At 35.5% G+C, this 21,552-nt stretch overlaps 1 protein-coding gene across 26 annotated transcripts in view; it reads right to left on the bottom strand.

Annotated features, from left to right (window-relative positions):
• Positions 1–4,800: 4,800 nt before the first annotated feature.
• Positions 4,801–21,552, bottom strand: part of ZDHHC21 (zDHHC palmitoyltransferase 21) — a 41,396-nt gene continuing 24,644 nt past the window's right edge. For 16 of the 26 annotated variants that reach the window (XM_086867621.1, XM_086867620.1, XM_086867630.1 and 13 more), the window contains 2 exons: positions 8,614–8,657; positions 4,801–8,121 (listed from right to left, as the gene is read on the bottom strand). In XM_086867621.1, the coding sequence (XP_086723747.1) occupies positions 7,989–8,121; positions 8,614–8,657 (177 nt within the window). In that variant the 3' untranslated portion in view covers positions 4,801–7,988. Of the gene's footprint in view, positions 8,122–8,613; positions 8,658–14,987; positions 15,031–19,155; positions 19,278–21,552 lie in introns of all 26 variants that reach the window. The other 10 variants (XR_015280289.1, XR_015280291.1, XR_015280290.1 and 7 more) reach the window with 3 other exon arrangements.

The raw sequence follows: 21,552 nt of genomic DNA, 5'->3' as shown, positions 1-21,552 counted from the left end.
TCCAGTCCTGGCTGTTAGTGATACATAACCAGAATTATTCCTCATCCATACACATGCTGCATGTATGTTTTTGTAAAAATATGCCCTGAATATGTAACTGTGTAGAAAAAAGCCAAATTGGATGTAGAAAGGTATCTTCAATTTCCCTACAAGTACTTTCTATAATGAAGGCATATACATAAAGCTTCAATATTTGAAAACAAAGTACATTTTCTCAAATGATTACCTATCATATACTCATCAGTTATCCTTTAATCCAAATTTGAAGTAGAAAACTGAATAGAGTTTCTTATGTGATCTCTTTTCTTGGTGTATCCAATTTTATCAGGATGAGCCGAAAAACACGTATGTTTCAAATCCTAGTCACCGATGCACTGCTGGATGCTAGGCGGCCAAAATTAGGCGGCGTCACGTAAGGACATGACGTATGGCATATGGCTGTTTCTTCTGAAGTTGATTATCCAGGTTTCTGTAATGTAGACAGCACACCTTCAGCACTGCAGCTTTGCACAGCTCCCTCTTTAGAAACCCAGGTGTCTTCACTTATAGAACCACAGGTCACACAGAGAACTGAAGGCTGATATTCTGAGCCCCAGACTTGCAGTCTAACCCTGTGAGTTAGCATCCATTAACTATTAAAACAAATGATCAAACTCCATCTCTATAGGAGTCACATTTCTGCACTGTCCACATTTGAACATCTTACACTTTATACTTACCAAAAAAGACAAGCCCATTACCCACATGGAAGCCAACAGACTGGATTTTGGGGGTTTGGGCCACAGCTACAGGAAAGTCCAAGCTTAATACAGTAAAAGTGAGGTTGGGAAACATATGCTAAACAGCAACATCATGCTGTATTTCAGGAATAAATTATTACTTGGGCTTGAAGGAGTTGCTACTTCTCAGCAGTACCCTTCCAGTTTATTTTATGTTTATCTCTGTGCAAATGAAATACAGCTTTTTGGTTTACTCCATACAAAGAATTTGCTGCACATGTCTGTTCTCATACTAATCCTTCAGCAAAGAGAATGTTTTTGAGATGGGAAAACTAATGAGAAAAATATTGTGAAACTAGAAGACATAGAAAAAACGTGCTGTAACTGATACAAATTATGGCCTGTTTTCTTCAGCTTAGCTTAGCTTCATTTCATTCAGACTAACACATCCTCCATTCTTTCTCAAGCCTGTTTATTCAGCTTGAAATAGACTGGGTCCAATTTTCTCTCCAATTGCCTTTCCACATTATTATTTTGGCTCATATGGTTAATTAATCAGACTACAGGAGTGTTTGCATGTACTTGTTCATATGTACAACCTGGCCACCTCTTAAAATAAATTTATAGACTCAAAAATAATGCTTTATTCAGTTTATTAATTGACAAAACTCATCAAGAAATACTTTTAGGAGCAACACATCAAGAAATACTTTCAGAAGCCTTAGGCACTAAAAATACCAGAATGTAATTTTAAAATTATTTTTACGGGCAACTGGGAAGAGATCCCAGTTTCCACACATTGAAAAGATAGCATGCACTCATACAATCCAATTGTATCTGATGTGTAAACATCAAATAAATTTCACTTCAGAGATAATCAGATTTGAAACTATTATATGGGGAAAGAAGCCCACTGAAATTTCAGGCAAGAGAAACTGACATTTGGGCACAAGGTAAGAGCAGATTTTTCTGGAATACAGAACAGAGACTTTTATGTCTGATCTGTGGAAAGATCACAATGGAAGTGATTTTTATTACTGTTATTAACTGAATCCAGTTATTGGGTTGAAACAGAAGATGCAAGGCCAGTACCACAAACCATCACTATGTGGTTTATCCCTCCTGATCCATTAAGTGACTGTTCAGCTATGTTAATCATTTCATCCAGACATAACCACTGGTTTTATTTCTTGGGTTTATTAGGATTGCAGTGATCTTCTCAGGTGTCTAAAATCTTCCCTGTATTTCTAAAGCTGAGACTACTGCTTGCACTACACCCAGCAGCTTTTGCTTTATTTCTCTCTAAAATTTTTTCCTGTGACCATTGCTACACTTCTTTTTACATCTTTAAAGCCAGTACTTCAGTCTACTTGAAATAGACTAAAACATGTGGAATTTTTCTGCATTAAAATCTGACATAAGTTGAAATGTACACAAAACAGAAGAGCTGCTGATTCAGATTCATTTCAAAAACTGTTCCAAGGATGAACAATCTAATACACTGTAAACAAAAAAACAACAACAACAACAAAACAAAACAAAACAAAACAAACAAAAAACAAAAAAAAACCCAAAACAAAACAAAAAAATAACCAAAAAATAACCAAAACAAAACAAAAACAAAAAATACAAGCTGAAGATCAAAAAATCCCAAACTCTTATTTCTGTAATTTGAAAAATGGCAATTTATAGAAATCTTAGTTGATACCTGCATCAGAGGTTCCTACTCTGGCTGGAACTGTGATAATGTAGGCAAGAAATTTAACCAATACTGTAACAAGTGCTAAGTACTAACATTAGTTGGTAAACTACTCCTAACAGAGAAATTACCACCAACATTCAGCCCTTTTCTTAAAAGCAAACAAAGTTCAGGAAGTACCTCACTATTTAGCAATTTTTCACAGTTCATTTTTTCAAAACAATCATTTGGGATTGTAGCTTTTTCACTTGTCACAATTAAAAATATACGCTAGTGAGAGTAATTTGTACGATAATTAGAAAAATCTACAAACAGATCTGAAAAATACTAGTAAACAATTTACACAACTTTAAACCAATATAAATGAAATTCAGTGAAGAGAAAGAAACTTTTAAATTTTTTATTCAAAAATAAGATTTCATAAAAATACAGGACAAAATAATTCTCAGTAGAAAGTAAAAAATTAAACTCCAATTTAAATAAAATTTTAAAAATCTCACAGAAACTTTATATGAAATAAACAAAGATAAATTAAAAAAAATACATTGCTTATAAACTGAACATACTCTTGCATTTTCAGATTTGCTCAAAAGAATACCAGAGTATTTCCTGTTTTGATATTATTCAGTCATTCACCAGTACATTACCATTCAGTCATAACCAGTGTTAGACTTCATCATTTTCAACAACTCCAGTAGGAACTTCCTTCAGCTTTATTTGAAAACAGTCAAGATCAAACTGAGAACAAATGAATAAAATTCAGTCACATACAAAATTCAGAATGCTAGTTTACAAAAATCAGTCCTACTTTTCTGCCTGTTAAATAGATAGAGTGATAATTTTCTGTCTGTAGATTACTGTGATATACAGGTATTAGTCCTGGGAATATGCATAGAAATACCCAGAAATGCACAGACATTATTAGTTAAATTTTGTATTTTCTAACTTGAAAACTACTGTAAATATAAGTTATTCTTACAGTTATACAGTTGATACTTAGATGGCCCTTGTTTCAATAAGTGGCTTTAACCACTCTGCCATAGTCTGGCCAAGACACAAGATACCACTGGACAATTTCAGCAGAACTGGAATCCTAGGCCTTATGCAGTCCACAGATACAAGTATTTCAATGCCTTCCAAGCTCAAACGCTCAGCCACTGAGAAAGCAGGACAAAAATCTTCTGAGGAACACTTTCTGAAGTGTCCAGTCACATAGTATGTTGCCTAAGTATGGACACTGTATTTAGAAGTACCTATTCTTCCCAAAACCAGTTTCTAGCAGCATTCAGCATCGTACTGTTACTTTCGAGATCCTAATACTTCAACTAATTTAGAATTAGATTTAACTTACTAGTGGGACAAAATCACCTCCCTCAACCTGCTGGCCACACTTATGATGCAGCCCAGAGAACAGGTGGTTTGCAGTGCTGAAAGCACACATTACCAGGTTGTGTTGAGAGTCTCGTCAACCAAACAAGGTAACTTGAATATCCTGGATTCTGAATGTGAATAACAATGTGATTTGTCAGGATCTGCTGGTTTTGGATGAGGTAGTTTTCTTCAGGGTAACTAATGCAGGTCTGTGTTTTGGATTTGTGCTGGGAGGAGTATTGATAACACAGGAATTTTCTCCTTACAGCTGAGCCACAAGGAAACACAGTGACAGGGCCTTTTTTGCTCCTTACACCATCCTTACACAAGGAGCCAGGAGGGGACACAGTTGGGATAGCTGACCCCAACTGACTCCCAGGATATTCCATATGACATGGTGTCACACTCAGCAAATAGAGCTGGGGGAAAGAGGAACACATGAATGTTTGGAGTGTTGGTGTTTGCTTTCCCCGGTCACTGTCATGCGCACTGCAGCCCTGATTTCCTACAGCTGGCTGGACACCTGCCTGACCAAGCAAAGAAGCAAATTAATTCTTTATTTTGCTTTGCTTGCCTGCATGACTTTTTCTTTATCTATCAAACCTATAGATTGTCTTTATCTTGACCCAAGAGCTTCACATGTTTACTCTTCCAATTCTCCCCCTCATCCTGTTGTGGGGTGGGAAACAACTGAATGGCTCTGTGGTGCTTTGTTGCTGGCTGAGGTTAAACCAGGATACATGACATTCCACTTTGTGTTTTATTAACCATGTACTTACAAACTCATGAATCAAAATAATTATCAGGAATATCTGAATAACAGCTCAGAACATATTTTAGAAGTTATGTATGTAAATAAAGACTGATGTATAGAAAGTTTATTCTTAAAACTCCACATGTATGAGAATTCAAGACTCATAACTCCTCCTCAAGACTGATATTTGTGTACCTGAACTACTAGACCAGCTGTGTGACAGAACCTCTCCTTAAAGCAACAGATCAGAGGACAGATTTGCAGACATTTAATGCATTGTCTTTTATTTTAGACATCAGCATTTTTCAAATCAAATCTCAGATTATGAGAAAATCAGATCTCTGATTATGAGAAGATAGCAAGTTAACATTTTTAGGTCCTACCAGAAATTATCCCACACTGAAAATAAACCACTACTTTCAAACGTTTTCAAGGAGGAATTCATTGGTTCTTTAACTCTTTGTGCCTCTCAGGAAATCAAATATTACCAAGTCAGAAGACAATATTCATGTCTCTCAATATAGCATGTGTTTTCCTGATATTGTATTAGGATGAAATTTATTAACACTGTAAGATTTTTTAAATGCATAAAAATGACAAACACTAATCAATCTCAAAAATGCAGTTTCTACTTAAACAAAGAATCTTAAAGAAGACTTGGAGGGAAAGGAAGCAATGGTTCGAAGGATTCAAGAATTTAAAGGTCTAAAGGATTTCAAATTGGTTCATAAAAGTCTGATTTTTTCTGACAAAACAACTTATGCTGAGAATTAGTTTCAGAAACATTACTTGGAGAAACTAATAACATGATAAGGTCCTTCAGTTAAAATTGAGAAAAAAATTATTATTTTTACCATTTTAGAGGCCTCTCATTCAAAGAATAAAGTTTAGTACCTCCTAAAATATTAAGTCTCCCCAAATTCTCCCCTTTGTCCCTCAAATACTTAGAAAAGGGACAGAAATGTACTAGCAGACTTAATCATCTTACAAATTGATTCCTAATGTTATGATGAGTAGGAGACTGAGAAAATGTAGATTTCAAAGGAAATCAAACAATATGGAAACATTTGAGGATGTGAATTTGTGAAATTAGCACTCATGGCGGTGCGGGACACGGCCACTGCTCCTGAGGATGCTCCAGGGGCTGCTCCCAGGGACCTGCTATCCCACAGCAGCATCCTTCAGCTGCCCAGCGGCCCCAGGAACCATTGGCGCCCTTTGTAACTAAGGGTTCTGCCTCAGCTTGGTGCCCCATGCATGGTGCCATTCACTGACACAGCAGTACTGGGAAGCCAAACACACAATTGCATGCTCCATGGTAAATACACCAGAAACAGTGAAATTCTTGGTTCTCTCTCTGAATCAGGTTCAGAACTGTACAATCTGCTCCGATGACTGATTAGCATTAAAAACTTCAAACTACGTTTTGCTCATGGAACATATAAATACTGGCACAGAAAATGAAATATGATTTCCCTGTATATCCCAGAGACTAAAATGTTGGGGGGTGGGAGGGGGGAGGTGGGGCTGGGGCAGGGGAAGGAAAAGAAATAGAGCCATTACTTTATTATGTATATCCACATTCGTTTAAATTTCAAGCACTGCTCCAGCCTTTTCACACATTTCCTCAAGTTTCTTTTTGTTTAAATATTACTGCCAACATGCCAAAATTGTCAATACCCCTTGAAAGAAAGTCTAACCTCACTACAACTGGCATGAAGGCAAAAAAAAAAGGAAAATGGCTGAACATGAGGCTTGAAATTTAAGATAATAAAACATTACATCTATTTTTAAAAGGACAGGAAAAGTAAAGTTGGATCAAATATTAGACGTTTAAAAAAGTTTAAAGTTCAAGTGATTTTTAAAATATATATTTTGGAACTTTCAATGGATCATCAATATCTGTTAATTCAATAAAGGGACACCTAGCATTGGCAGTAATTGACTGTAAAAGAGTTGATCTGAAAATTTTTTGCAAATACCATGAAAAATCTTGCCCTTCTTTTTTGTAATAATAAGTAACAAATAAACTATTACCTTCTGCACATTCTACATATATAAAATCCTGACTCTGCATCTTTTATTGTGTCCTGCTGCATGGCTGCTGTTTAAAGTGGATCCTAGTCCTGTTAGACTATGCAACAAACACAGTAAGCAGCATAACTGGGAACACTGATCTGTGAATTTCTCCTAGAAATCCACAGTAGTTTTCACAATCATCTTACATTAGTATTTGTATAGATACAGAGGGCTAAAGTAAGTAAATAATTTTTCCAGATACAGGAAGACCAAGCTGGTACTTTGGAAATAGTTATCATTTTACCAGATCTGAAAGATGCTTTCTTTGGTTAACTTCTTTCATACTTAAAGGAACAACAAGCTATCTTCATCAACATAGTACTCTATTAGTTAGTAGCAAATCTATATTTATGTATAAATATTTATAACCACTTTTATTTTCAATATACAAACACTTAGACCAATTCCAGCTAATTAAGACTAAAGAAAAGTAAATATAAAATTTTTAACTTTATTGACAATATACTCTTCTTTATGGTACATTATGATAACTAACTACCTCTGTCATTTTTAAAAGTAATCATTCTAGTATTTGCACCAAGCAACTTCTTTGTTGATTATTGCTGATTCAAATCCTTGGTATTTAGGGAAAACATGCTTTGTATCTGCATAGTTTACCCTGAAATATTTCGTCCCTCTCACTGACATAAAGACATGAACACTTCTCATTACATATCTAGGCCAGAAAGTAACCGTAAACCATAAATTGTTCTCTATGTAAACACACATTTGTGTGCCTTTACAAAACCTCTCCGAGAAAGGTTTAGGAAGTACTCTGCTTCAGCTTTAAATGTAATCTTTAATAGTGCAGTGCTGCAGGATTACTTCTATGTATTATATATTACTGGCAGAATCATGGAATTTTAAACATATGTTGCAGGAAAAAACAGACATTATTATTATTATTATCTAGCTAGACCTATTGATAAGAATCTTGAAAAAAAATTAAAATTCAAGGCAGAAAAAGACACTTAGTGAGAAATCTAACCATCAATGTAAACTTCAGTGCTTCCTACACCAAAAATAAAAAAGAAAGAAAAAGGAAAAAAAAGGTAAACAAAAAAAAGAGGCAGTATCAAACTGGATGAAGACTACATTCCAGTTGTTTGCTTTTGGTATTAATCTCAAGGACAAAAGGAATCTCTTTGGAAAGCTAATTTTAAAGTAAATAAGCCTGAAGTTTAGTTGTTTAACTTGTACTAATTTCAGAATAGAATCAAGACCATAACTAAAATAATGCCCAGGTCACACTGTGATACCTACAACTGGATTTTAATTGACTTAAAGACTGTCATAGTCCTATTATCATAAAACCTGTAATGCACTTCCAGCATGGAGGACCCATCTGTGCCCAGCATCCATCTGTTTAAACATGATTGGCAAAGTGGTAGGGAACTCGCAGTGGTCGCCTCTGCCTGAAAGGAATAAACCACAGGATCTTCCAACGAGTGCCAAAAACTTCTGAGAAGGTCTGCTGCCATGGCTTTCGGGGCCTCGATCTACGGAAGACAGCATCATTAGCGAAAGACAGCATGCTCACAGTGCACTTCAGTCAGCAACAGAAATGTAGGTTGGCTGGAGTTCCAATACTGGACTCTGATGAATTGTGTCCAAGCACCAGAAATACAACTTTTATTTCATTATGACGTGCAGCTGAGACTTAAGTTTGGAGAACAGAAACTGTCTGTGTCATCAATCAAACAAAGGCACCTTTTGAAGCACAGGCAACCTCAATATTAATGAAATGTATGTCAAAGCACTGCAGAAAGTATCTTTTGATCTGTACTTTTGGAAAGAAAATATAGTTCCACTGGCTTTGGGTAGGGAAAGAAAGGGAACAACATGAGGCTATTTTGTGTACAACCACTATTAAAAGATTAGTGAGGTGCTACTAGAGATAGGAAGTACAGAGCACCATACCATGCAAAATCGTCTTAACAGACAGCTACTCCCTTACCATTTAAACAGTGTAGGAATTTTACAGAACTTACATGTCTTCGCAACAGTGTGACATTTTTTCTATACTTGTAGTGTCCTGTTAAAGAAAACAAAAACCACAATAAAATTGGTTTTTTTTTATGTTACTAACCTTTAAAATGTCATTATGTAAGTAAGTAAATATAGCAGGGAATGAATTATTAATGTACACTGTTTTACGTTAGTTCAGTAGGCTGCATATTACACATATGCCATATCAGTTTTAAATGAAAGTGAGATTACATACATAGATTTTAACTCAGTCTGTTAAATGATTTTACAAGCATGACATGAAACTATACTGTGCAGTTTGACTACAATACCAAAGAATGTCAACAAAAACTTACAGCATTATTACAGCTAAAAATAATTCAGATATTACAATTAATGCACAGGACATTTAGAAGCAATGAGGAAAAGGTCCACTCTTGCCATACTTTCCACAAGCACTCATTCCAGACTTGGAGTATCCCACTGAGATAGCCACAGGAAAAGCTAGTAAAATGCAGTCACTAACAGACGTAGTATTTTGAAAAGCAGGAGCTAGTCAGAAGTTTTAAAACCATTAGCTTCATGAGTCTTATAATGCAAACAGCACAACTGAAAATATACCATGAGTTTCTACAGTTCCTACAATACCAAATACAAAAATTGTTCTCTTAAAATATAAAAGCTAAATAATGTGCAGAGTGAAGGCAATCCTGCAGCTAACAGCAACTTAAATTCATACTTCAATTACAAAATGTTAAGAAAAGTTACAGATCAGTTTTATCTTAGATCACCCCCAAATAAAACTTAAAATTACCAATAGTACTTTTTTCTCACTTTTACTATGGATTTCACGAAAAAGCTTCCTTTGTGAGTATCATGTAGGGGTTTCAATACACATATATAGTTCATTGCATCCCAAAATCACTTGTGAAGTTCAAAACACAATTAATTGAAATATTCTTCATGATTTTAACTCATTTTCATTGATATCATTTTCATTCCCTTTACTTTTCATTGATTCAGACCTGCACTTAATGAACTTGTCAAATTACATTATAATTTGGATAAGACCAAGAGCTAATCTCAGTTGTCCCAACCACATACAGACAAAAGGACAATGGTTTAACTATGCTGCAACTTCATCATCTGGAAACATTACCTAGCACTAAAAACCATACTGTGCTCCTTGATTGTTCCTGCATGCAATTCAGTGGCACTCCACCACTATCTTTCATAAAGTTTTAAGGGGGAAAGGTGCAATGTGAGTGGGAAATAATGTACAGGAAGCTGATTTTCCTGCTCCACAAGACATGGCTGGCCCAACCCCCTTTCCAATTTTTCTCCTTCTATTCTACTTCCCACCTCTGAAGTGTTTTGGAACAGGATCCCTTACCACACTCTAAACAGTCAAAACCTTAATTCTGTCCATGACCTATCCAGCAGGATGCTCAAGTTCTTGTCCAGAAGTTTGTGCAGAGAAGGCATGCCCACTGAAGGTTATATAAACCATGCTGGCCCCATTGTTAGGTGGGTTTTAATGCCTATTCAGCAGTGAGGGAGGAAAGGACTGGAGGCAGCAAACTGTAAATACTGCTTCTTGTTTTGATTCCCAGATAAAATGCTGCTCCTCTCACATTACAGGCCTGTTTTCCCTCTGTTGCCCCAAGCATCAGGAAAGCTTTGCAAGACGCGAGTCATTCACCTTCTTGTCCTTATTACTTGACAGCACACCCAAGGAATACTTTGTTTCCTTGGACTGGCTTTTTGTTCAGCTTTTGTCAGAGAAAACACCATCTCTGCTGACCACAGAAATTAATGACTGGCTTTTTTGATAAAAAGGACTAAGTGAACAAGAGATTACTTCCTCGGCATTTCAGCAGGGTGGTAATAGCATTTTAATGAGATGCTATAGCTCCTTCTGTAACTGAAAAAAAATATCCCAGTCCCAGGAATTGTTCTCTGGTCAACTCAAAGCTGTTTATTAAATAGTACAAAATATTGCCGTATTTGAAAGCAGTGATGGAAAACTGGTCTTTTGTAACACAGTAACATGCAAGTCTACACGCTAAATTGACTTGTAGTTACAGAATATTTATGCTACCATTTCAGAAGAGGGGCCTTTAAACCAGCTTTAGGTCCAGAAGTAACATCTTAAACATGGCTTTCTGCTATGTTTCTGAACATTGTTTATTCATTAATACACTTGTACTGCTCCCTAAAATACTGTGTTTTAGATTTTTGGGGGGAAAAATCATAGGTTGGAAACTGGAGATTGTGTTTTAAGTCTTGTCATGGCATGTTATCAAGACCTGAAAGGTTCTCATGAGGGTCCACTCCCCTCAAAATTGTAACCTCTTAAATTAACTAATTAATTTAAATTTAATTTATCTTAATTAATTAGGGTAAAGCACCAAACCATGAACAAATTAACTAACTTCCTTTCCTTTCCCTCCCTCCCTCCTTTCCTTCCACACTTCCTTCCTTCCACACTTCCACACTTCCACACTTCCTTCCACACTTCCACACTTCCTTCCACACTTCCACACTTCCTTCCTTCCACACTTCCACACTTCCTTCCTGCCTTCCTCTCCCTTCCTGCCTTCCTCTCCCTTCCTCCCTTCCTTCCCTCCTCCCTCCCTTCCCTCCTACCTCCCCTTCCCTTAAAATGCCAACAAATACTTTAGATTACTTTCGCTTTACAGTAAAGAAACTGGGGCTGACCAGTGAGCCCTTTGCTTCTTGGATACTTTTTCAAAATTAAAAAAAAAAATAGAGCCACATTTTAAAAGCTGAAAACTAGCAAAGAAACATTGCTCTGAAGTTTAGCTGTTTAACAAGTGCTAGTGACTATATGTAGGAAACACAATACCCCTCATACCTTCCCTCCCCCAACACTGCTGCCAAACAGGCTCATTTGAAATGTACTTTCATTTGAGAGTGAAACCAATTTACCTTTTGACATGAAAGTGAAACTTCACAGCACCCCAGGAAAGTCAGTAGCCCCTCTTGAGACAGGAGATGAAGGAAAAGGAGAGTACCACAGCAGAGTTTTGACTGTTATGTAAGGCTTCCTTCTCAGACATGATTTTTTTTCTTTTGGAGACAAAGGACCAGAATAAACCACTATTCTTCTGAATGACAAGGTGGTCTGCTCACTAAGACATCTCACAAATGTGTTTCAACTAGAGTATCATCTCTCTTAATTATGCATTTGATGTATACCAAGGTTTTGCCACAACATCAGAATTACTGCGTTCAGCCTAAGAGGCTTTTGCTGTCTGCATCTACTATCAGCTTGGATTACCATTAATAGAAATAGAACTCTGCTAAGATTTTTTTTTCAGACTCAAAGCTAATGCTAATGTTAAAACCTTTTTTGAGCACTGGCTCTCATCCAAAAGTTTAAAGTAACTTGGTAGGAGCAAATGTATCAATAGATCTATATATATATCACATATCTACAGAGTCCTAGTAATCTCTAACTCTAAAAATACCTTATAATTTGCAACTGAATACAAGATGAAATTGACAAACACAACTGATTAACATGACATGATGGATCATCTGGATTCCCAAAGTCATCATCCAGATTGGAAATAAAAATTGTTTTTGCACCTGGTTATTCAGAGATACATATCCAACGTATCGGGCATATCCAATGATAGGCACCTTAAAGCAACTAGAGAAAAAAACCTCACACCTTAGTGAGATAGGAAAAAGGAAATTAGAGAAAATAAACACACTTGTAGGAATAGCCAAAAAGCAAACTGTTCTGATTCCGCTGAGGGAAGAAAAAATATGTGGGTTTTTTTGAGGATATACTTCAAGTCCGTAACAGCAGCTTGCTTGCTCTGAACTAAGTAAGCTACTGACACAGCTAAGACTGCTGTAAGAGGAAGGAGAAGAATGAAGAGAAAGAGACACACATAAAAGCACCAACAGAGTTCTGCAAACCAATTTCGGATTCACTCAGAAATGAATGCATCCACATTATCTCCAAAGACAACTGTACCTTTTGCATATATGCTTTTATGTAGCATAAACATCTGCCAAAAAAAACCAATTCAAATATCACTTGCACTGTCTAACAAACTCTCCTATAAGATGGGTTTCATCATGAACTAATTTATCATGAAAAAGCACATGCAAAGGGTATTTTTCACTTACTAATTAATGTTTTCGAAAGCCTAAATTGTAATTTGTAATTTACAGGACTAACTCCAATGCATGCAATTATAATCCCTGGCTCAATTTTTCTTTTGTGTTTGCTTAAAGTGACATGCAACCATTACAGCTCTATTAAATATCTGCAGTAGTAGAATGCAAGCATCATGAATGCTTTTAGTATTTTTGAATGTTCAGTAGAGGTGAATCAGCAGAAAAGTATCATGAAGCAGAAAAACAGAAAACAAAACTTGCAAGCCGTCCTGGATTTGCAGCTTCTGCTTTTATCTGAAAGTTCAAGACAACACATCCTTTATATAAAGGGGGTTTTTTGGTCTTCTATCTAACATCCTTTCATGCTGCTCATGCAAGTGACAGGTGAGAAACTCAAGAATATAAAATATTAAACATAGAAAGAATATATCATATTTTTAAAATTTTCTCTTTTTTGGTACTAAATACATATTAGGTTTACTTTGGCCACTTTTTAGCATTGTTTTCTTAACCTAGACTTTAATGTATGTATATATTGTATATATGTATTTTCTTAATCTAGATTTTAGATATGATGGTTAAGTTTATCAATTATAATTACATTCAGCTGAAAATTATTAGTTCCATTTTAAGTTTAAACTCCCATATCAGACTCATGTGCTAAATGAAAAATAAAGCTACACTGTTACTTCTAGGGAATAGTCCTGCACTTTATGCTCTGATTAATTCAGTTAAATAGATTTCCAATTTATTTATGGGATATCAGATAATGACTCAATGAAAAGAAACCATTTACAACAGAGGCAATATAAGCAGATCTCTTAACTTCAGACTATTCCAAATCCATGGCATGTTTGGTGTAGATAGCTGCATGACAAGATATATGACAAAACATATTATATTTATTGATCCTTACAAATACCTTAAGACAAAAATATAAGGGAAAAATATATAAGAAAGCTAGATGTTGTCCTCTTCCCACAGAAGTCATTTTAACGGTCTGGTGTCTAATTCTGACAAGCAACATGCAAACAAAATGTACTCAGCACCAGGGACACTCAAATATTATTTTCATAATTACTTATCTTCAAGTGGTTAAAGGTACTACCTTTACTACTAGAAAAATAGGTTAGTAAAAAAACTCCCTTTTTTGAGTGATGAACCAGGGATAATTTTGACATGATATTCCATTATATTTTATACTCCTTGTACAATATAAAATCTGATTGCATTTTCTAACTTGCACTTTTTTCTTAAAATATTGTAAATTATTAACTTCAATAAAAAAATTCATATTTACATAAGACCATGTAGTGACCTAAATATAAGAGATGAGAACTTTTGCTTCCTAGAGTCTCTTACAGTTCCATTTATTCCTACATTTTAAATACCTCATAAAATAGGGGGGGTTTAAAACAAACTAGTGTTTTATTTTTATGGTAAATAATTATTTAAAGATTTCAGAATATATTCATTAAAAACGCTAAACAAATTGCAATCCGATTTGAGGGAAATAAGGTAAAGATACAAAAGAATTTACATAGTTAACAAAATTGTATTCAAAGACCAGGACATTACTAATTCCTGACAATATAACTGATAGAATTTCATGCAGTCTTCTAATAGGAGATCTAGCTATAGGTGGATTAAAGGTAAAGACAGGAAAAGGGGAAGGGAGAAGAATAACGAGGAAGAGGAAGAGAGATAATGTTAACATTAAGTTATTTTCTGTTAGTAATTTCCAATTACTCTTTGGGGTTATATATATACTCTATAGTTTATATATACTCTGCTTTCCCTCTGTAATTACTTTATATCTTACACTATATTGTAGCCACATAAAGAACACAATTGCCTGGAAATCCTAATTTCCCTTACCAATCCTAATTTTTAATATGCTAAACTTAATTACGAGGATTAATAGTTCCTTGATTACACTTCTGCCATGTTTGAAAAAACAGGAAAAGCCCTTAGTACTTACTAATCAAAATAGAATTTAATAGATTATCTGATTAAAGATATGATTGCAAATATTTTTAATTACAAGATACTTATTATTAAAGACAAAAAGCATTTCAGCAGAACTAGATCGCTTGTCACTCTGTACAATAAATCAGCAATGGATTAATACTATAAAATTGCAAAGAATTAAAAAGCTCTTGCTTTTACTAACAGAATAACTGCAGCTACATTTTCATTATTTTAAAACTCAATCTATGTAAAAAGGTTGAAAAATTACCTCATAAAATATCCTTGCTAATTTAGGGTGAAAAGGAGAAACACTGCAACAATAAAAAACAAATATCAACATTTTTAAAAGCTTCTAAAGGGAAAAATGTATGTGGTAGGCACCATATCGTGCACGAGACAGGGGAACAATGTTTTTCCTTCTATCCTTCCTAAAGAAAATAAAGGGAAATTTCTCTTTTCCACATCCAGAAAGTACTGATGCAACAGGATACTGGCATATCATTGTACCTCATTCAAACAGTTAATTAACAGGAAACCCTGGTAGCATTAATTAAATTAATAAAGTCACTGTCCACTTAGTTTGTGATAATACATCCACTACCTTGCACAAAGGCCACATGGTATCTATTAAATTTATAAAAGCCTATCCATTAAATAGTTCTGCCTCAGAGAAACAAGTTAATTACTAAATAATTTCAACGCAAAGTTTTTTCTCTGCAATACTAGCATAAATCACATTAAATCATATTTAATGGACCATAGTGAAAGAATTAAGAAAATTTCTTTTCTTCTACAGAAATAGTTTGTTAGAACATATGGAAAAATGAAAACACTGTTTAGTGTTTGAGATAAAAACAATCAAAGGTAATCCTTTAAAATTAGGGTTCAGATTAGTCTGCAAAGGATGCTGTTTAACTGAAACATCTGGTACTGTTACGTTGAGAGACAGGCCTTTTTTAACTTTGGAAATGAGATTAGTAGATCAGTTATTTGTAAGTGTCCAAGTAATTTCTAATTATTTTATCTGGGTCACAGATAATCTGCTTTTACAGGGCTCCCACAATGACATCAGAGGATCACTGTTGAACTGATTATCCTGTTACCTTCCACCATCCATGGGAAGACTGGATTTTCCTTTTGTACAGAGAAAGAGAAAGAAGCGGCTGATTGCTTCAGACAGGTGGCAGCCAACAAAATAAAGAACACCACAGATCTTGAGAGGAAGAAAATCTCATATATGCAAAAGGTACCAGCTTTCAAAAAACAGTCAACAAACTCAGTACTTCTTAGCAGTGTCTGGTGCAATTTAAAAACTCACTAGATAATAAAAATAATCAGAAAAGCCATTATGTAAAAAACAGCATGCCATTCCATTTTTTGCATGTTCTATAGTAATGCAAATTGCTATAACATAAGCAATAGAAGAATCCTGCAGTATAAATAAAAAAAAATGTGTTTTGTCATCAATTAACTCTTAATATGAAAGACATAGAGAAATAATTTCTTAAAAATAAAATGGAATATGAGTGAGAGAAATAAAAAAGCCAGGGGCAGTCTTCTACTAATATACAAATGAGCATCCTGGCCATTCCACCTTTTTTAAAAAGACTGAATCAAAGTGCTCTTTTTAAAAGAGCTCTGTACCTTCAACCTTCAATACCATACATCAGAAACAATCAGGCATTCATAAAAGAGACTTTTTTTCCTAGGTGAATTTATGCCTTTTCCTATGAATAAATGAATAAATAGGCTAATTATGTGGGGATTTTTTTGGAAAACAGGTATCTGTTACATATAAAAATGAGAGAAAAATTCTTAAGAAACATGTCAAGAAAGCATGTCTTGCAAAAGCAATCAAGTTTCTGGGTAATATTTGACTTAGCTTCCCAACAAATTTTATTATTTCATATAACTAAATGAAAAAAAAAGGAAATGGAAATAAAAATTAGTAACACAGATACATCGTTCTCAATATTTTCTTCTAGCTTAAGCACAAAATACTGTATTCTAGATAAAATTTGGTTTTGTCATTTCAATACAAGGTCATTAATAGGTGCACACAACTGTTGCACAAGACAGACTGTCTATATTTCCCTACCCACCCCCCAAAATAAGACTTCAACACTTTCTGAAATGGACAAAGTGATAATTTACCCATAAATCATACTTGTACTACTTAGGACAAACCACCAACAAAACCATATCTCTACCTTCATAAAGTGTCTATACCGGACCTATCCTCTTACCCTGTAGAGATTCAGGCCAAATACTACTTGTGGAGTACAAGCAGCTAAAGGAGATCTGAAGTCAAGAGTAACAATAATCTTTAAAATTGCTACTTTCAGTAGGAGAGCAAAAGAGTTGCACCCTTGTAAGGTGCAACTCCCAAAATTCTTTCTGGTGTGTTTTTCTTTGTTTTACTTAAAAGTTTGCTTCTACTTTCCAAACAATGTCATTTAAAACTCATGCTGCCGGAGAATGTAAGAACACGGGCTCCAGTTAAGGAATATAAATATAAAATTTCCAGTTAAGGAATATAAAATTCAAAATTGTGCTACAAGAAATGGCGAATGATAAAGCAAGTAACAAGCACTAGAGGGAGGCAGGCCTTCAACATAAATGCATGATCATTTTGGAAATTGCCTCTGACAGTGTTTAATTCATTGGTGGAACCAATTTTTTCCATCCAGTTCTCTAAAAACTTGTATACTTTAAGTAAGAATACTAATGGTTGATGAGATTTTAAGTGGAGTATCTTTTTAAGAGTCCTAGAGTTCCTAAATTAGGATTTTAAATTTCTACCTATTTCAGAGGCTTATGAATTGGAGAAAACTTAGATACTTCTGTTTCCAAAGTATCCAAATAAAACTTCCCCAAGAGTCATGTAAAGTACATACTAGGAGAAGTATCAAAGTTCAGGATGATAACAAAATTAGAGGCATATAAAGCTAAGGGAAAGCAACTGGGGAAGGAGGATGAAAAGAGCCATGTGCCCCTTCTGATAGAAGTGTGTTTCACATATGCTAGTTTCTAGGGAGAAAGCACTAATCCTGTACACAGAGGCCACCTCAGCTGCTCCCCTCTTCATCGGAACAATTCATGTCAAAAGTTCCTCTAAGGACAGTTTTTGCCAACCAGCTGCTCTCCTCTCATTGTAGGAAGTCACCTCCTTTGCTCTTTGGCTTCCTGGACCTCCAAATGAGTTATGAATAGCCCTCTGCTAATGATACCCTAACAGTGATACCACAATCACAGTAGCAGCACATGTACTCAGAGAAATTACTGTGTGGTAGGTTACTTAGTCTATTAATCACTTTATCAAGCACTATAGCCTCAAGAACATTCCCCAATAAGAGACAAATTTTAGCATACAACTTAAAAAAGTTCTCATTTTTACTGGAAAGCACATTTTTTCCGAGCACCTTGATATCTATAGACCACACATGAAGCAGGATAACAGCAGAATACACACATATGCACAACACATACATCCTTTTCTTAAAGACCTTTTAAAAAAATTATCTGCTGTTATAACCAATGACAATTATGCAATGACAGGCAGAGATCAGTCAACTGTGCAAAAAATCTGAATTTTGCAAAGTGCCAGCACACATGGCAGAATACTTCACCTGCACTTCATAATGTGCTGCTTTGCTTTTTTTAGCTACTACCCCATTCTACAAAATATGATGGAAGATATCAAATGTATTCTTTCCATTATGCATTCAGACATTTTATGACTTCTCAAAAAATACAGCAAAGAGGAGAAAATGCCAATCCTATGAAAACCTATGAAAAACTTCTGCTCATTCTTATGCTTTGCCAATCTAGCACTATGCTCAACTCTAGTAGCGTGTAACTCAGCTTCTAAAAATGTACACAAACATCACAAATGCAAATTTATTCTACATATTAAACTTTATCTATCTGGATGCTGTGGCAAAAGCGTAAACCTCTGTAAGCAAAAATTAAAAATATAAACCAATAATCTGAAATTTTTTAAAAAGCATGTCCAATACTCCTCAAAAAAAAAGGGCCTTGGCTTTATATTACTAAGATGGAAAAAAAAAAAGCTTTTGGCTTCCTTTCTGGGAAATTATGTAATGATGGTCAAGCAAGTTTTCTTATGGAGAATCAGGAAGTCTTGTTACAAAAGGGTTAAAGTTTTATAAATCTTAGATTTATCTTCCTTTACAAGAATTTTTGCAGCACTTAAAATAACAGGTAAATAATAATGTTAAACAGCAATGAACCTTAGCCTATTAGACTCATTCAGCAACAGTTTGCACCCACCAAAGTTTAGATCACAGAGCTGCAACGCTTATTGTCTCTACTATTTAAAAATAGGGTTTTTTTCCAGGAGCTGTGGAATTAATCTTGGTATGTTAAACTGTAAGAAGAGGCACAAGAGCATGAACTACAAAGAAGTGTATTACCTGTTCACCCATACAAGCAAAGAGAGTTGCTTTGTTTCTGTCCAAAGGCCCCGTGCTCTTGTCCCTTGCACACATTTCTAGGCAGCTTCAGCAATCATTGAAATTAATGCTTTCAATAATAGCTGTGGAGCAATTCATATGACATGAATGCTTTAACTGTGCATATCCATGCCTCCAAGCATCATAAGTTTCTTTCAAGGTCCTTGTCTGCACAATTACACTTAAATGATTGTGTTCTGCTATTAAGTTTTGATCTATACCTTACACTAATTCCATATTTAATATAGAGTTCACTTCAGACACAATTTGCATAATTTGCACAGGAAGGCTAGATGCTGAACTGTAACTCCAGCACAGTACACAGTAGAAACATCACTGCTTCTTACTGTTCATGGTTCATTGCTTCTATAGGGCTTGAAAGTCTTGCACTCTCAATGTGCTCAAGCTTCTGGATGGGTATACCAGTTTTGTTGTTTCCCTACTTGACCACCACAGGCATGTCTTTTGGGAGCCTGCAAAGAAACTACTAACTCACCTGCTGCCTTCTCCTCTGCCTTTTCCAGCTGCTAGCCAAAGCTGTGAGTGCTTATGCAGGGAAGCAAGTCTCCACACTACAATGCTGGCAATCGAAAAACCATTTGTACAGAAAGAGTTTCTGACACCACTTGTGGACTAAGCACAACTGCATCAAACACACTTGTTTTTTTTGTTTGAAGCGTGACTGGTTGTTGTCATGCAGACTTCCTCAAAACTACTGTATTCTTGCTAATTCTGTATTTACAAAGAAAGGAATGAAAAGGGAGAGGACAATTGTGCTGCTGGTATGAAATGCCCTGAGTGAGGGATGAACTATATGACCTACATTCTTTAGTGAGTCAATGCAACAGCAGCCACATGGTGTGAATGAATTAATGACTGGAGATACACCAGCAATGGATTTCTACTTCCACACCAAGCCCATCAAGCCTAAAAACATATCCATGTGACAACAGTCCCTTTGCTATTGGGGGGATAGGTAGGATGTACAGTGAGAGACCTTAATGAACATCTGTACTTTTTAGCACCTTCCTCTCACAGACCATCCACATCCACAATTACTGCAGTATGTCTGTTTCACAAGGTTTGGCTTAGACAACAGAAAAGAGTGTCCAGGAATACTGCAGCTCAGTGATTATGATTTCAGCAGAAAAACTGAACTTAAAAATGCTATTACCCCACACTTGTTCCAGTGTAGCTGCCAACTCTGTAAGTAAATAGGATGTACTTCACAGTATACTATACAACTGACAGAGAAAGGAAACACTTTGCAGAAGTTTATAAATAGAGTGCAGTGGTGGCAACAGCCTGGAAGTGTTAAGGCTCGGGACAGTGAAGTTACAACTGGGACTTTGTGACTGTTGCAGTGGCAGCACAGTTGGTATCCTGTGTCAGAACAAAAACAGCCCAGGTTTCAGGTATATCTGACAGAAACAGGTTCAGTCTGAGAGGTCTTATTTCACATCCAGTAATAGTACCTGAATGGATGCTGATGGTCACTGTTAAAATTTAGTCCAGCTGGCACACAGAACAGAATGATAATCTTAGGGTCTGTTCCCTGTTTTCATCTATATCCTATCTGTGGTTTAGTGCGTACTGATCAGATGGGTTTTCTGATTCTTCTCATATGTATATCCATTTAACAGAAACTAGAAAGACATTAATATTTCAGTATCTGAGCAATTAGGCTCACTAAGTTTCTGCTTCTGTCTCACCTGTTACTAGTGAGCAGAACTCACCACTTCAGCTAGACAGCCACCATAGTGGTGGTCTAGGAAAATCCCAGCTCTAGATGATGCAGACATAAAGGCAACATTTAAACAGGGAAGAGAAAACCTGTCAGCAAGACCCTGGAACAGAAATCAGGCACACAGTAATGGTGCATAAAGGTAAATCTGTTGACTTGGGGATTGAGATTAAGTGCAACATGCAGTATGGTAGAGTAGCTGCAGAACAGTAATAATAATAGACAGCATAACTACCGTGACAGGAAAAGCAGAAGGCAGTAAATATGTAAAGGTAATACAGTAAAACCAAAAAGCAGGATTACTTTATCTAACATAATTAAAAACTACACTGTAATTTTTTTTTTTCCCTTTATTCCATACAAAAGAACTACACAATTCAGTTGGGAGGTTTTCTATTATGTACCTACAAAAGTTAGTGCAAACCTTTGTAATTCCAAAATGAAATCTCAGGCAGATATCCAACAGTTGTAGCAACAAAGATGCTTCCACCCTGTACATTACTGTCTTTAAAGAAAAGGTTCAGCAGGCAAGATCATAGACTCTTTCAACATGTACATATCCAATGTACTCACTCTCACGTTCAACAATATTTTAAACATTTGTATGGATTCTC

The sequence above is a fragment of the Cyanistes caeruleus genome, chromosome Z, assembly GCF_971803275.1.
Source record: "Cyanistes caeruleus chromosome Z, bCyaCae1.hap1.1, whole genome shotgun sequence".
NCBI lineage: Eukaryota > Metazoa > Chordata > Aves > Passeriformes > Paridae > Cyanistes > Cyanistes caeruleus.
The sequence above is the reverse complement of the archived record's forward strand: the minus strand, read 5'-3'. Positions and strand labels throughout refer to the sequence as shown.